This window comes from Phytophthora ramorum, assembly GCF_020800215.1.
Source record: "Phytophthora ramorum isolate Pr-102 chromosome Unknown Phyram_PR-102_s0004, whole genome shotgun sequence".
Lineage (NCBI taxonomy): Eukaryota > Oomycota > Peronosporomycetes > Peronosporales > Peronosporaceae > Phytophthora > Phytophthora ramorum.
In genome coordinates this window covers 2,040,055-2,056,403 of record NW_027150650.1, presented here as the reverse complement: position 1 = coordinate 2,056,403, position 16,349 = coordinate 2,040,055, and the positions used below count along the sequence as shown (strand labels likewise).

At 51.1% G+C, this 16,349-nt stretch overlaps 8 protein-coding genes across 8 annotated transcripts; 3 read left to right on the top strand and 5 right to left on the bottom strand.

The window, feature by feature from the left end:
- Positions 1-286: 286 nt before the first annotated feature.
- KRP23_5196 (Hydroxyacyl-coenzyme A dehydrogenase, mitochondrial) lies at positions 287-1,261 on the top strand (the record flags this gene model as incomplete). The annotated part of the gene is made up of 1 exon (XM_067890239.1): positions 287-1,261. One exon carries the CDS (start codon positions 287-289, stop codon positions 1,259-1,261), a length of 975 nt encoding a protein of 324 aa, XP_067746801.1.
- Positions 1,262-1,364: 103 nt separating this feature from the next.
- Positions 1,365-3,779, bottom strand: KRP23_5195 (uncharacterized protein; the record flags this gene model as incomplete). Its single annotated transcript, XM_067890238.1, has 1 exon — positions 1,365-3,779. The coding sequence occupies one exon, from the start codon at positions 3,777-3,779 to the stop codon at positions 1,365-1,367; it is 2,415 nt and encodes an 804-aa protein (XP_067746800.1).
- Positions 3,780-3,964: 185 nt separating this feature from the next.
- KRP23_5194 (Lipid droplet-associated hydrolase) lies at positions 3,965-5,119 on the top strand (the record flags this gene model as incomplete). Its single annotated transcript, XM_067890237.1, has 1 exon — positions 3,965-5,119. One exon carries the CDS (start codon positions 3,965-3,967, stop codon positions 5,117-5,119), a length of 1,155 nt encoding a protein of 384 aa, XP_067746799.1.
- Positions 5,120-5,451: 332 nt separating this feature from the next.
- KRP23_5193 (uncharacterized protein) lies at positions 5,452-5,889 on the bottom strand (the record flags this gene model as incomplete). The annotated part of the gene is made up of 1 exon (XM_067890236.1): positions 5,452-5,889. The coding sequence occupies one exon, from the start codon at positions 5,887-5,889 to the stop codon at positions 5,452-5,454; it is 438 nt and encodes a 145-aa protein (XP_067746798.1).
- Positions 5,890-7,413: 1,524 nt separating this feature from the next.
- KRP23_5192 (uncharacterized protein) lies at positions 7,414-7,860 on the bottom strand (the record flags this gene model as incomplete). The annotated part of the gene is made up of 1 exon (XM_067890235.1): positions 7,414-7,860. The coding sequence occupies one exon, from the start codon at positions 7,858-7,860 to the stop codon at positions 7,414-7,416; it is 447 nt and encodes a 148-aa protein (XP_067746797.1).
- Positions 7,861-10,960: 3,100 nt separating this feature from the next.
- On the bottom strand, positions 10,961-11,446 carry KRP23_5191 (uncharacterized protein; the record flags this gene model as incomplete). The annotated part of the gene is made up of 1 exon (XM_067890234.1): positions 10,961-11,446. The coding sequence occupies one exon, from the start codon at positions 11,444-11,446 to the stop codon at positions 10,961-10,963; it is 486 nt and encodes a 161-aa protein (XP_067746796.1).
- Positions 11,447-12,240: 794 nt separating this feature from the next.
- KRP23_5190 (uncharacterized protein) lies at positions 12,241-12,690 on the bottom strand (the record flags this gene model as incomplete). The annotated part of the gene is made up of 1 exon (XM_067890232.1): positions 12,241-12,690. One exon carries the CDS (start codon positions 12,688-12,690, stop codon positions 12,241-12,243), a length of 450 nt encoding a protein of 149 aa, XP_067746795.1.
- Positions 12,691-13,957: 1,267 nt separating this feature from the next.
- On the top strand, positions 13,958-14,476 carry KRP23_5189 (uncharacterized protein; the record flags this gene model as incomplete). Its single annotated transcript, XM_067890231.1, has 1 exon — positions 13,958-14,476. The coding sequence occupies one exon, from the start codon at positions 13,958-13,960 to the stop codon at positions 14,474-14,476; it is 519 nt and encodes a 172-aa protein (XP_067746794.1).
- Between the last annotated feature and the right edge of the window lie 1,873 nt (positions 14,477-16,349).

The following is a 16,349-nucleotide window of genomic DNA, read 5'->3' as shown; positions in this document are numbered from 1 at the left end:
AATGCCGCCGGCTGCAACACTGAACACCGCGGAGCCATGAGATGGGTGTGCCACCATCATAGACTGCAGAGTCTGCACTGCGCACAGGAAGGTGTCTCCGCAGCAAGTTGCTGTCACCACCGCGTACCTGCCAGGTGGACACTCTGTCCCCCCTCTCCAAACCGATCATGTTGAAGATCTCTCCCGCACGTCGGAATCCGCTTCGTAAACACCACGTGTGAAGCGCCTCCGCCCATCGCAACGTCAGTCCGCGATCCACGCTCGAAAGCTCACTTTACTTCTCGCAATGCTGCGCCCCATGCTCCGTTCGCTGCCCCGCGCCACGCCGTCGCTGCTGGCGCGCGCTCTGGCCACGTCCGCGGGCGACGTCAAGATCCAGAAGGTGGGTATGGTCGGTCTGGGGCTCATGGGCCATGGCATCGCGCAGACCGCCGCATCTGCGGGCTTTGACGTCGTGGCGCTCGACGCCAACCCGCAGGGCCTCGAGAGCGGCATGAAGCGCATCGAGGGCTCGCTCACGAAGCTGTTGAGTCGCGGCGTCAAGAAGGGTACCATCACGCAGCAGCAGGCGGATGACCAGGCCGCTGCCGCGCTCGGTCGCATCACACCCACGACGGAGCTGCAAGCACTCGCGGACTGCGACCTCGTGATCGAGGCCATCGTGGAGAATGTCGAGGTGAAGAAGGAGTTCTACGCCAACCTGGGGCAGGTGGCCAAGCCCTCGGCCATCCTGGCTTCCAACACGTCGTCGCTGGCCATCTCAGACTTCGCGGGCTCGTCCGGCCGCGCGTCGCAAGTCGTGGGCCTGCACTTCTTCAATCCCGTGCAACTGATGAAGCTCGTGGAGGTTATTCGCACGGACGCGACGGACCCCAAGGTCTTTGACGCCTGCAAGCAGTGGGTGCTGGATATCGGCAAGCATCCCGTGAGCTGCAAGGACACGCCCGGCTTCATCGTTAACCGCCTGCTGGTGCCCTACTTGGCGCAGGCTATTTCGCTCTACGAGCGTGGAGATGCCACCAAGGAGGACATTGACGTGAGCATGCAGTTCGGTGCGGGACACCCCATGGGACCCATCACGCTCGCGGACTACGTCGGCCTGGACACGACGCTCTTCATCCTGGAGGGATGGGTGCGCGACCACCCGAACGAGCCGGCCTTCTTCGTGCCGGACATCGTCCGCAAGAAAGTGGCCGAGGGCAAGCTGGGCCGCAAGACTGGCGAGGGGTTCTACAAGTGGGATGGTGACAAGCGGCTGTAAATGGACGAGCAGAAGCAGCAACAGGAGACGTTTGCGCCAAACAACCTTGAAACAATCAAAAACTCACATTTTACCAGCATCATTTGTCAGGATTCAACTTCGTCTACAGGCGAGACGGGGCTGTGGTCTTGGAGACGGATTCTTGGGGGTACTGATTGTCGACTTCGATGTACCAGGCCGCAAACCACGCGCGCTTTTCGGCTTCACAGTTCTGCGAGATGCGTGCAAACAACGCGCTCTTGAGTTCACGGAGTACGCGAGGGTTGCTCTTCCACCGCGCTAGGAGGCGCTCTACTTCCATAGCGCAAGCCTCCAAAATGCTCATCGGCGCCATCTTCATCAATTCAAACACCAAGCCGGCCAGGTACAATCCGTCCGTCTCGCTCTCGATAGAGTTATCCTCGGCAATTGGTTTCCCTGAGGCCTTCTCCCTGGTAAGCTTCGTCAGTAGTGCTTCGGCTGCCACCTTGTCTTCCTCGATTAGTAATACAGAGCTGCGGTCGCAGCACTTTCGGATCGCCCACAGGACCATTCGCTGGGCTGTTTCCACGATCTCGTTATCGTTCGCGGTTGGCATCGTGAGTGCCTTCGAGTAGAACAGAGAGCCAAAAATCGCGCCGCATGTCTTCGTGAGAGCTTGTCTGGAAGCGTTCGCTGGATACGCAGCAAGTGTGACTTGCAGGTAATGCGGGAAAACTGTGAAGAGTGGCGTGAACTGCGCCAAGTGCGTAAGACATACGCCGAGGAACCTGTGAGCGAAGGCATCAACCGGCTCGAAAACATTGTATAGCCCTGAAAACACCACCGCGAGCGCGTCATTTATCAGCGTTGTGCACTGAAAGAGCAGTATGCGCAGTTTGCTCTGCATGACAAGCCCAACAGCCAGCGTCTGGCATCCGGCAACGATATTTATCTCGGGTGGAATGTCAATATTTGCTGTCATCGAATGCATAGCCAACGACCGCAAGATTGGTGCGAAAATTGTTTCGGGTGGTGTAGCAGTTTGCTCCAGCGCCTGCTCCAGTTGCTGCGTCACTGTTTCCATCGATAGATTTGACGTTGGCGACGCACACACCTCTCGCGCAAATTCAATCCGAGAGAGCGCCAGGAACGCCCGAACGAGATGGCCAGATGATAGGATTTTAAGAGTCGACGCGACCGTGACGTAGAACTGCTTGAGAAACGACACGATCTCCGGTGCGGTTGCCAGCAAGCTTTCATCTTGAACTGCGGTGGTAGCTGAAGGAGCTAGTTGGATCAGCATCTTCGGACGAAAAAGCTCCGAAGGAAGCACTGATTGCGCAGCAGCGAGCAGAGCTAAATGAACAGTGAGGGAAGTCTGGAAGAACCCGACCATCTCCTCGACACACGACTCGGCCATCCGTAGCGAGTACTCTTGCAGAACCGCGTGTGAAGGTTCAGCAACTAGCGTCTGCAATCTCCGATACACTTCCGTTTGATAGTCAGATATGTACATATCACCGAGTGGCCTCAAGCGTGAAGACAGCAGCGGTAAGCAAGCAATTCGCAACAGTGCAAACTGGCTGAGAAGAGTCCCATTTCCAGACAGTAGCTGAGTGTTGAAACATCTAGCATCGTCTAGTAATGCAAGTCCTAGCGCCATAGCAACGATGGCAACGGGGCTATGAGGATGCGGGAACAGCCCGCGCGATAGCTCGTCAACTGTAGCATCACTCAGCAATGCCAAATAATCCACCACCTCCGGCGTCCGACGAGTTATTGTCAATCCACTCAAAACCACCACAGTCACTGCCACACTCGCAGCACTCCTGCTGATACTTTCCGCGTTCATCTTGAAAATGGCAAACTTTACCAAAGCATCCACCAGTAACGAGCTGTTGGTCGACGCAGCGAAATGCCCTCGAAGTTCCGCAGCCACATTCGCAATGAACGCGACTTCATACCCACGCATGGCAGTTGTCATCCAGTGAAGAAACACCTCCATCAACCTCGGTGCAACGTGGTCAAACGCTCCAGTCGGAGCTCCATCCAGCGGTCTACCCAGCACCGCATCCCACAGCTCGCAACTGAACGCTACCTGCTTCTTCTGGTTGCAGTGTGTCAGCGACGCCGGAAAGTTCTCAGGCGGGCGCGATGTTCTCACGAGCGTTGCAAAACTCGCAGCTTCCGCTCCAGAGCATCGCAGCACATCCAGAGAGCAGCCCAACTCGGCCCACAGCATCCAGAACCTCCAGTCCATAGCTTTCTCCGTCTGCTGCTTGTGCCAATGCAGAAAAACCTGCGATAATTCATTCAGCATCTTCTCCTCCGCAACCTGTCGGTACGAAGGCGTCGCGATCTGCCTGTGCAGCCAGCCGAGAGCGCGCGTCATGGCCTGGGCGACGTCTTCTTGCTCGTCGTGGTTCTCCGCCGCCAGCAGCTCACAGCTCACGGTGCTCAGCACGCGCATAGAAGACGCGACCTCCTCCATCAGCAGGGTCTTTAAACCTGTAGGCGGCAGCTCAGACGCGCGAGATGCAGCGCTTTCCTCCATCATAACCTTGAACTTGGTCGAGTCAACACCTTGTCCCTGACGAGTTGCATATAGGTTTGATTGATGGTTAACTCAGTCAAAGCGATGGGTTTATTCTGTTCGAAAGGTGGTTTGGGCACATTAGCTTGAGCTAGACATGTTGACTCGACACGCGACGTCAGCCGCTAATCAGCTTGGAGATCGTCAACATGCTGCCGCCAGCTTTAGCAAGTTTCCTGGAGAACCTCAAGCTGCAGGCGCAACGCCACGGCGTGCTGGCCCCCGTCCTGGCGCTGGCGCTCGCTCGCTTCGTGTACCACCGGCGCCGCGGCCACTTGGACCAGCTGCGGCTGCACCGCGCGCTCAGTCGACAGTTGACCGATGAGTTCGACCCGAGCAGCTCTGACGACGCAGTGGCCCCCAGCCCCATCACCGCACCCGCAGAGGAGTGGACCGTCGTGGCTGAGGACGGCACGCAGGCTCAGTCACTTGTGTACTACCCCACGCAGCAGCACGACGAGGAGAAGCTGTTGGTGCTCGTAGTCCCTGGCAATCCAGGCGTCCCGTTCTACTACCTGCCGCTCATGCAGGAGCTCGTCAGGACGCACGGCCGCCGCCATGAAGTGCGCTGTCTGTCGCACGCAGGTCACTTTATGCCGTGGAAGAACAACGGACGCGCCTTCTCGCTCAAGCAGCAGCTGGCGCACAAGGCGTATTACCTCGAGCAGAGACTGCGGCAAGACCCGACGCTGCGCTTCGTCCTCATTGGCCACTCCATCGGCAGCTACTTTCTGCTGGACATTGCACGGAGGTTCCCCCAACAAATCGTCAAGATGGTGTTGATGCAGCCTACTATTATGCACATGGCGCTCTCCCCCAAGGGCAAGCAGATGATGCCTCTGTTTAAGCGCTATGAACACGGTGTTACACTTGTAGCTATGGTGGAGTACCTGGTACCGTCGGGGCTACGTCACTGGATTGTGCGGCGCGTGGTCGGAGCCAAGACGTCGCAGACCCTGCAACTAGCGTCACTGTCCCTCGTGAACGCGAGCGTCATGCGCAACGTCCTGGGAATGGCTGCGGACGAGATGGAGGACGTTGCCGACCTTGATAAGGAGCTCATCGCACAGCACGAGGACAAGATCCTCTTTGTGTACTCGACGGTGGACGAGTGGGTCCCCGCCGAGTTCATGCAGGAATACCAGGTGCGCTTCCCGAACGCGCAGCACCGCGTCGTGCCGCAAGCTCACGCCTTCATGATGGAGCAAAACGGCACGCGCGACATGGCGGCGCATATTTCCCAGTGGGTCGGCGACGTCCTTGAAGGCAAGCAGGTGCGCGAAGTGGACGCTACAGCGGCGTAGAACTGCAAAACTCCGTCGTTTATATTTTCACTGCGCAGCTAACGAAATTCGCAATGGTTTTCTCAATGGATTGATGCAGTCTTGATGAAAACCTGCATTATCAGTTAATGTCCTCCATGATGCCATCTGACGGCACCCCTGACACCACGGTGCACATGTCACCCTCGACGGATAGGAGGTCAGTGAAGCAGACACTTCGAAGTACAACAACATTATTCATTTGTGTTAGCGAATCTGCTTTGATTGAACGACTTGACTCGTGAAGGATTGCAGCTTCTTAGACTTTCAAGCAGCATCATTCAACGAAATACACAACCCACTATTGGAGGTCTTCACCCCAAGCAGCAATTGAAATCCCAGGGGCAAGGCAGCGTCGTCCCCTTCTTGGTCTTACTGTATTGCCAGATCATGAACGACGAGATGTCGTCGTCGATGCCGTCTAGGAAAAAGTTCCCTGGAAAGTATCCCGGATCCTTAATTTCCCAGTGGCGGACCGTGCCCGTGCAGTCCTTACCCGTGTAGAAGGCGATGCGAGACTTCCCATCGAAAGCCCCCCACTCCACCAGACCGCTCCACTTGGCCGATGTAGCTCGATCGTTGTAGCAGCTCAGGTTGATGCACTGCTGCGAATCGTCCATGGTGTACTTGTACGTGCCGCCGCTGTCGTCATGCCACCGATTGTTGTAGAAAGTCACACTCCCCGACCAAGCCGTCACAGACTCGACTACGAAGATGTGGACAAGTAGAGAGAGCAACGCGAAGGCGGCCATATCGCAAGGAGTTCACGAGGGGAATCGGAAAGTGATTCAGCCCAACCATAAGTACTTATACTTGATTCATGTTTTACCGGGTGTGCATCCATAACATCAACTGGACGCTGTGTCCGCGCGATAGAAGGTGTTCGCCTCGTGGAACGCTCAGCCATCGACTTTGTTCTTACTGGTAATCGCTGCCTAGGCTGTTTGGCTCTGATGAAACGTTAGTTGTTGGCCGTAGCGAAGTTACCAGAGCTGCAGCCAGTAGTTTAGTACAAAGAGTCGTAACAATCAACCGCCAAGCGAAAGAGTCTCCTTGTGTCATTCAGTGGCTGTGATATAAGAGCAGAATCACAGATTCTAGCTACACCAAGGCGTCGTTGGAAGAGAGGCAACCCCAGACATTTGTATCTGACCCACAGACAGATCTCGTTAGTCGGCAATTCCTTTGACTTGTCATTTCGTGATTCCTGCTCAAGCTCAATAGCAATGTCTTCGCTCTATGTCGCCTTTGTTCTTGTACTGATGGCTTTCTTTGGGGACCATTGTTTGGGGCACGTCGAGGTCGCTCAAGACTATATCAAATTCGACGGCAGCATCGAGCTCTATTCCGGCGTCTACTATGACAGTCCACTGCTCACGATCAACTTCTACATGCCGAATCGATGCTACAACGTCAACTGTAAGAACATCGACAACAAAACAGCATCTGCGAGATGGTCGGGACTTCCGACGACCGGGTGGGCTGGAAAAGCATTCATCACATTCTACGCGGACGTGAATTGCGATGGAAGCCAAACATCGGCGTTACTACCACACAATGGAGGGCTTCGAGAATTTGTCTTTCCAAAGATCAAAGGCAACGTCTCATCCTTTATGGTGCGGTCAGAATCAAGAATCCAACGACATGGCATTGCGAATGTGTGCGGCTGGTCTGGAGCAGACGTAGTAGGCGGGTCCGTTTCTGAAAGCTAGAAGCGCGAGTACGTAATGCTTGGTGACACGAACTACGGGTTTCCAGTAAGAGATAAGCCTCAGTTCTGCATGTTAGTTCGTCAAGATTCCAAATCCAAAAATGAGATTGATGCAAAGTGGCGCTTTACCTGGAAATGAACAGCATTCCAGCGTTTTACTCTAACCATAAGTACAAAGGAGCGGTAGATCTTTTAATTGTCTATCCGATTCACGGGCCAACTTCTCGTCGTCTTATATTCCAATGAGAGCTTGCTCCGAGCAACAATTGTTAGAACTTCGTCGGTCCATCTATGCGTTGAACAATACTGCGCATGCAGAAAATGAGACTCACATATGAGGCCCACCTGCACTCGCTGGAACTGACAAATAATACATGTATGTACCGCATGGGAGATATTGCTAACATGCACCTCACTTTGATGGCCAACCACACGAGAAAAGCAATTTGGAATGCTTTGATGTCTACACTACATGTCTGGTAGTTTAGTATCAGCTCAAGCGTGGTCCAGAATGATGGACTGTACGATGCTCACAACCTCTCGAAATGCTATTCCAGCTTTCCACCTACCCGAGACAACACTGGAAATCCCAAGGGCATGGTAGCGTAGTCCCCTTTTTGTCTTTGCTGAATTGCCAGATCATGAACGACGAGATATCGTTGTCGATGCCGTCCAGGAAGAAGTTGCCTGGGTACCCATCCGGGTGCTCGATGTCCCAGTCGCGTACGGTCCCGGTACAGTCCTTGTCTGTGTAGAAGGCGATGCGAGACTTGCCGTCGAAAGCGCCCCACTTGACGATGTCGCTCCACTTGGCCGATGTAGCGCGGTCGTTGTAGCAACTGAGATTGATGCACTGCTGCGAATCGTCAATGTGATATGAGTACTTGCCGCCGCTGTCGTCGTGCCACACGTTGTTGTAAAATGTCACGGTTCCAGACCATGCTGTGACCGACTGAGCAGCATAGAGTGCAGAGAAGTAGAGCAGAACTGCAGCCCCGTTGCAAAAGTTCATTTTGCGTTATCTTCACCAGGCAGACAATTGATAAGTGATTCAATTCAAGTCCTAGCTAGACGGATTGAAGATTGAACAGCACGATACTACCTACCGATACGAGGTGGTTGCAAAAATTTAAGCTGTAACTGTATATCTTGTGTGTGTGTGTGTGTGTGTGGTATTCGATACAGATCGGACCATCCGTGGGCTTACCACAAGATATAAGCTGGAATCTGAATAGTTTCTATGGGTACTCACTGACATATCAATGGGTGCTTGTGGCATCAGAGTTATTTCGCTTTGCCATTGCGTTATTGAAATCAAGGTCAAAACTCACTTGTGGCTTTGTCTCGAGTATAAATGTATTGATATTATCTAGACAAAGGAGATGAAATACCAAAAACGTGTGCATGGTAGCTCTCCACTTGTTCGATAATAATGGCCTCCTCCTTGTCTTACCCATCGCAGACACTGCTGTATCCATTCTTCACCTTCCGGGAATCAATTCGCACCATAAAAGCCGAATTGGTGCCTACCACCGTCTTGAGTTGGAATTCGCGGATCCCTCCGTTGTGTGGCAGCTATGAAGACTCATGGGATCCTTCGCGTTTCAAATAGGCGTAGAACGAGATGTACGTCTTGCCGAGTAGCCCAGATTCAGGCAATTCATCCCATCTAACCGAGCCAATTCGGTTGTTACAGTCAAGTTGGTAGCAGTGGTTGCTCTCCGAAATGTTTTTCGTGGCGATTAGGTCGTCGTAGTAGACTCCCGAATAGAACTGAAGCTGGCCAGCGAATGAGTGTGCAAGTCTAGCATGAAGTGCTAACAGAACAAGAAGTGCGCTCGCGAAGACAGTTGCTGAGTGGAGTGGAGTCATTTGTGTGACGCGGCTAAATGAGCAGTGTAAGACGTAGGACGTGAATTGCTATAGCTGCCTACATACGGAACCCTTGGGGGCTCAAACCACTACATAGTCGCGTGACCGAAAGTATGCAATCTACAGGCATTCTGATGCTATCTTCTGCTGAAAGCTTGCTCTATTACGCAGTCGCCTCAACAACTAAAATCATAAAACGCAGATGAAACCAATTCGTTATCCCTCCCCCTTGGCGGCATACAAATCAGGATGAATTCAGCCTTACATTTGCAGTTCAGCCTTACATGAAGTAGCAACCTCGCAGCAGTTAGTAGGCAGTCCCTTCTGCATTTCCGCTATCGACCCGGTTACTGGAGCCGTTTAAATTAGAGCTACCACTACTACGAAGTACTTTGAAAGCAGTAGACATGACACGTGCACAAAAATTAAGGCAGGACGATATCTTCACCGACATCCAAGCTCCCAGAAGAACCCGTCGAGTTGGTGGTGTTCAGCGCCGCTCGCTCTTCACATTCGTGCTCGATGCCGTTCGTTGCGTACATCCCTTGATCCCACACCATAAACGACTTTGCCCCCTTGTCGAATGTAAACATCACCTGTCCTTTTGGAATAGTGTGGCTGATCAGTTTAGTGCCTTGACACTGCTCCTTCTCGTAAAAGACGATTGCAAGTGTATCAATGCCCTCCCAGTCTGCGCCCACTGTTTCTGCGTCCGAATCGAAGCAGGAGGTGAAGGTGTAGCACTTTTGAGTTGTTGAAAACTTCATCGACCACCGATCAGCGCCTACGTAAAGTCCAGCGTAGACCCAAACGTGCATCTTCGCAGTAATTACTGGCACGGTTGTGAGTACAAGGAAGACAACCGCGAGGGAAATCTTCATGGGCTGATTCATTGCTGTAAGGGAAAGTCAGAAAATGAGAACCAGAACGGGTTGTAGGATTAGCTATCGAGTGTTAATCACCGAAGATGCCCATAGAGAAACATGCACCATTGGAGCTGATTTCGGCCTGGTTGCCATTCAAACATTCAGCCGACATGTGGAATTAGTGGTTATAGCATACGTATCTAGGTGGTGTAAAGCTCCTGGTAGTTGATTCCCTCTTTGTGGCGAAGAGGAAAAGAACGGATAATCCAATGAATAGGTATAAGAAGTTGAGCGAAATACATATCAGACCAGGAAATCAGCTAGGGATCCCCTGGATTGCGGATTGTTCACCTACGGCTGAGTACCCAGAATCAATCGTTGAGCTGGTAGTGATCACTGCCTCTGGGTTGGCTGCTAGATTCTATGCTATGAAAACTGTGCGCCTGTGTCAGAATCGAACAGTTCTTAGCGTTTGGGGGTAGCGTTGTTGATTAGTTTGGCTCCTGAATCTGGTTCCTCCTTGTACATGGCGCGTCTTCGATCTCTTACATCGGTCGCATTTGTATCGAGGCAGGAGCTTGAATGCGTGGGTTGATACAGATGCACCCTACGAAACCAGCAGCGATTGAGTTTTGGTAGAATTGTTTTACGATGGATGCTAGGAACCTGGACGAAGAAGGTTAACCAGTAATACTGCAGGAGTCGGAAATCTTCAAACTGGGATTAAAAGAGCTGTTAATGATACTACGCTTTAATCGACAACTCGCTTAGTGGTGTTGAATATGGCCTGCTCATCCAGGTGGCATGCGTTCTCTAGCCCACTGGTCGCGTATTGTCCGGTTTCCTAAATCATGAACGCTCCAACGCTTCGGGTAAATTTCGCGTCGGAAAAGTAAAGAGCTCCGTCCGGTGTACCAGATCCGATGGCTTGATGCGGTTGATAGCCTTCGTTGCTGTAGAAGACGACTTTAGTGTGGCTTTTAACTCCGTGCCACGTTGCAGGCGTGTTTGGTCCGCTAAAGCAGGTATTGATGGAGTAGCACCGCTGGGTCACCTCGTCGATGCTGAATTTACGGGGAGTGTCTTCAGTTCCTCTGAAGAGAGTCAGTGTCATGGCTTGTGCACCAGAGACGGAAAGAGAGATGATTAACAGCGCCTTCATCAGGGCTATTTGGCTCGTTCGGCTTTGTTTTGACAAATGACATTGTGATTCAAAGACTTCGAGCTGCGCTGCAATACCATCCATCCGTAGTGGAGCTGGCTAGTTCCCGTTTATATTACCAGCATTTACCGATACATCACAGAGAATACAATTTTCCTGTTGTGGTGTAGTGCGATACTACGAACATGTCTCGGAAACACAAGTTGTTTCTTCTACAAGAAGCCGACAGTACTGTTCCCCCCACTGCTGCTGCATTCCACTGCATTCGAGTTGTCGGTATTGTTGATGGAGAGGAGGATCGCGTCTTCGCTGCAGATGTCGACGATCCCCTTTAGAGGATAAATGGAGTACTCCCAGAGCATGAACGAGGAGAGCTTGTTGTCGAGTCCGGCGGAAGCAAATTTCATCTGACCTGAAGGTGTCGCTGTCGATACGTATTGCGTTCCGCTACATCCTTCTCCATCGTAGAAGACGAACCACGTTTCTTTAGGCGTATTGATCCAAGAAGCCGACGAGGCTTTATTGTCGAAGCAGTCGACGATGTTGTAGCAGCGCTGGGACGTCCCGAAATTGAACCGCTTGAACGTTTTGCCTTTGTCGTAGTCGTTGTGATCATACAGCCACAAGTCGGTAGCTTCTGCCTGCATGAATACCCAAATCCCCAGTAGAATCAACGATGTAACTTTGACAGGCAGCATTGTTTCCCTGCACTTGGAAACGCGAACTGAAGCAAACCATGCACTAGATACAAAATGATATCACCGCTACGGTCTTGAGTCAAGACTCTTGACCATAGATGATGGAATTACGTTTGGATCAAGGGAGGTTCGGATCAAGAACAATGTACTCGGGTAATCTGGGGTCTAGAATTCAGCATTTCTGGAGATACTGCAATTTTATGGTATCCATCCACCACCACCCCGAGCTGCTGGCTGAGCTTAATAATGAAATAGAAGATGTTCGCACAGAAAAGTGTTGCATTTCGTGCTAGCTTTAGTTTGTGCCCCACGCGCATGGCGAATCTTGGCCATTTCTTGCCTTCTTCCTGGTTTCCCAGACCATAAACGATGAGATAGCGTCGTTGATCCCATCCAGTGCGAAGTCCTTGGGATAGTTGCCTTCGTTGTCGTTGATAACTCCGTCCGTCAGCCAATCCCGGTTGTCGCCCGTGCATTCTTTGCCTGTAAAAAACGCGATGCGAGCCTGACCGGGCGAAACCTTGTTGTGCCAAGCAAGGCTGTAGATCCACTGGCTCTTCGATATATCCGAAGGGTATTTGGTTTGGTTCCGTTAAAGTTGACAGCTACCATGCAGATATATTGTCGAGCAAACAAAATCAGAAAATGCTATTCTACTCCAATACCCTTGTATCTAGAAAAATCAAGAGATTTCAGGGATTGCATGAGCCATACAGAAAATGATGCATTAACTTGAACTGCTACCTGGTGATCCCAAATTACCATACTACTCACTACGACGTGTGAACCAGGCTTTAGGTTGTCGCCCAGGGACAAGGTGTTTCCTTGCCGTTGGTTAGTTTCTTGTTATCCTCCCAAACTACAAACGAAGAAACCGAGTCGTCGATGCCGTCCAGCGTAAAGTCCATCGGGTAATTGTCCTTCTTTCCATTGATCACTCCATCCGTTGGCCAGTCTCGGTGGTCCCCAGTGCAGTCTTTGCCTGTGAAGAAGGCGATGCGTGACTTGCCGTCAAAGCTTCCGGTTTCGGGTAAGCCTGTCCACTTTACCGACGATGCTTTGTTGTCGAAGCAAGATAGGTTGTAGCACAGTTGGGTCTCTGTGATTCCCCACGCATACGCTGATCCTTCAAATTCCGCATTTTTGTAGAACGTCACAGTGGCATTCCACGCAGAAACTGAGTTGGCGAGAAAGGTCAGGAGTAAAATAGTGACGACGATACACATCACCGCTGGAATGCGCATGCTTGGGTGTCAGGAGTCTGGCGGGAGGCAGCTAGTGCGGGATAAAAGTGAAAGTGGGAGGGTAACTCAAGAGCTAAGAATCAGTAGCGAATGGTGTCAATCCACTAGTGCTGGAGTCATCAAGGGAAATCAAAATACAGTTCTTGGCGAATCCTATGGATAATTATCGTGATATGGTATTCAGCTTCGAACGGATAGAAAAAAACATAAAGCATAATTATGTGTAGAATTTTAAACCACAGTGTATTGGCGAAAGTTTTAGAAAATATAAAGCACGCAATTTATCGCCGGTATCTCACTTGCAAGGACTCTCGATGCCGTGCTTCACCTTGTCATCGTGGACCCAAACCATGAACGAAGAGACATCGTTGTCCAACTTATCCATTGCAAAGTCGAGAGGAATAGTTCTTGTCCTCGGTTGTCCACTCAAGGCGGTGGCCGTGCATCCGCGGTTTTTGTAGAAAGCGATGTGGGCTTTGCCGTTGAAATTCCCCTTCTTGGGTAGCCCTTCCCACCTTGCGGATGAAGTTTTGTTGTTGAAGCACGTCAGCTCGTAGCACTTCTGCGCGGTGTCGATGAACCATGGATAGCTCTGCCCGTTGAAGTGAGTCTTTTCGTACAGCATGACAACACCTTCTCAAGCCTGAACGAGAGAAGTGGCGAGCGTGAAGGTGATGGTCACAGCAACGAGCAATGTCCGAATAAAACTCATGGATGCCAAAACACGAGGATTTGTCGATCATTGGGAGTTTTCAAAAGTGAGTATGTGAAAATGAGCAATAACGTCGATCGTTCGAAGTACTACAGGAGAATACCATCCAGGAATTGTTTTTCATACTGTTCGTCCAAGCGAACTAGGTGGCAAAGTATCTCGCACACATGGATAACCAAAACCCACGAGCAATCCTTGGATGATGAGATCTAAAAACTACCACGAAACTATGCGTTCATATTGCGGCCATCAGTTGTATCTGGAAAAGGTGGCGGGTTCTTCGATGTCTACCACCAAAGGTGGTGATTCTCATCCGGAGATTTAGAACGAGAAGCCCTAACGCTAGAGCAAGTCGTACATCTCAAGCAATACAACTTGTGTCTGCCTTCTACGTTATTCTAGACCTCAACATGCGCGACTTTCCAGCACTGATATATTGAAGAGCTTGGCATACTGACTTAGCAACATGTCCGACACTATGTCTGGACATGCTCATGGCAATTGCTTTCATATCTCGTTTTTCTCTTGGTTTCGCACTCGTCAACCAGCCTCACAATGTTATGCCGTCGTGTCTTCATTGTTTGGGTTTTCGCTTTCTCAGCATTGTTTAGTGCTTGCGCTGCTGTCACCGACACTGTGAACACTTTCGACGGCACCATCAAGCTGTATTCCAGCACCTACTACAACGACCCACTACTGACTGTGAATTTCACGTTTCCGAACCAATGCTACAACGTCGACTGTACCGCCCTCGACAACAAGATTGAGTCTGCCAAGTGGGAGGGGCTCCCGACGACAGGAATTGATGGCAAGGCCTACATTGTCTTTTATGAAGACTTTGACTGCAAGGGTTACTCGACGGCCATTACACTCCCCCACTTCGGTGGCATTCGAGACTTCGACGTCCAGAAAGTCAAAGGCAACATTTCGGCGTTCAAGGTGAAGTCGGAGGCGGATGAAATCGACAACGGATCCGCCTATATTTGCATGTGGACGGGTGCAAATGTAGTGGGCGGATCAGTGTCAGAGACCGACTCCATTTCTATGGTGGTTACACGTACGCCGTCTACTTGAGTACTGGCTAACTCGTCGATGTGGTCGCTGTTTGTTTAACTTCTGGAGTGCCAACTTTGGTAAGTGGTCAATACACATTAACTTTAAGTTGTTTCAAGCAATTGTTGTGCTTCTGCTGTAGGGATTGACAGCAGCAATCATGGTTTGCATAGCTGTTGTCGTATTATCACATCTCAACCTAAACATTACTGTGTAAAGTCTGCTACGAGCTGGTAGTGATTTTGTAGTCGCAGATACTTTTAACTCCATTTTCCGCCCCGGTGTAACTCTCCAGGAACATGAAAGACGCCGCCGCATCATTTATCCCTACAGCGCCAAAATCTGGCGTATGTTCGTACGATGTCGGCCATCCCTGGCTTACGCCCGTGCAATCGATTCCTTGGTAGAACATGAGTAGCGAAGTTGTGCCGCCCTTGAAGTAGGCTTTGAGTGGAAGCCCTTTCCACGAAGCCGAGGATACTTGGTCGTCGATGTCACCGCAGGCGAGATTGAAGCATAAGTTCGCCGTGTTGAAAGTGAGCGTGATCAGCAATGACTCATAGTTAACATTCTTGTACAGCTTTAGCTGCCCAGTCCAAGCCGAGCCGCTCCGGGCGGATTCGTCTGCAGTCGTCGCATCAATACTGTAGGTTGCCCCGTTCCCGGATTGAAGCAGCAGAGCAGTTATTAATGCGCAAAGCAAGTTATTGCCCATGGTGCTGTGTGATCAATTTGTTAATGTGAAGTAGGCCAAGCAAGACCTATCAACTGCTTCGCGGTGTCGTAGTTCTATCCACGTCCAGATAGTATACAGGTGGTTGAAGAACAAGTAGGAATCCTGTGATCGAATGACACTAGTAAGATTGGTAAAATACACGACACAGTCGAGGATCGGCCAGCGTATTAAGTTCGTTTAGTAGGAGTTGCTACTCTGTGACAAAGTGACGTTTTAGGCGTGCGAATCGCCCGGGGCAGTTGTGTTGAGGCTGCTGAGAGCTGTCGATTCATATGAGCACACACTGGTAACGCCGTTCTCAGTTTTCGTCGAGGTCTCGAGCACCATGAAAGAGGAAATGGCATCATTGATTCCGTAGTCTACAAACGAACTCACTCCGCCTGCCGAAGTCGAAAACCTTTTACTGGTACCAGAGCAGCCAGTGTTCACGTAAAATACCACCTTGGCACTGGATCCGCCGCTATACGTAGCTTTTGTCGGAAGCCCTGACCACTTGACCGACGATACTGCGTCATTGTAAGCCCCGCAAGCCAGGTTGAAGCATCGGTTCGACTTTGAGAACGCAAACAAGGCAAGAAGGTGTCGGCGGTTGGTGTCCCGGTACAAGTTGATGGTTCCCGAGAACTCAGACGCAGCCGTACAAGCGAAAGTCAGGGTAACCGAGAACAGGAAAAACAGCACGGACATTGCGACTGAGTTGACGTTTTCCCGAGATGTTGCGAATAGTTGATGAATTGGAGAATGAGATGGGAGTAAGGCTGTGTATCCCCGCCCGCCCGCGCTGGTCAGCTCTGTTTTCTGGTTATGTGAAAATTGTTGAGTCGGTAAAGTATCACCGATTTCGTGAACTTTTTTGCTGTATATGCGGGTGCTCTAAGCTCGAGAAATTGAATGTGTCAGAAAATATGGAGTGCATACGCTCGTACCACGAGTGGAATTTATTCGCTGTGATGATATCCGCTACACTGGAGTCATGCTTCGATCCAGCAAACGTTACATCGTTGATTCCATCTAGTTTGAAGTGGGATGGAAAGCGGGTCCGATACCAGTGGTGCGTGTCAGCCGAACAACCGTTCGTGGTGTAGAAGGATATGATGGACTCAATCTTGGCGGCCAAGTGGGACGGGCTTCCGACAGAGAGTGTGTGATCTTATCGCC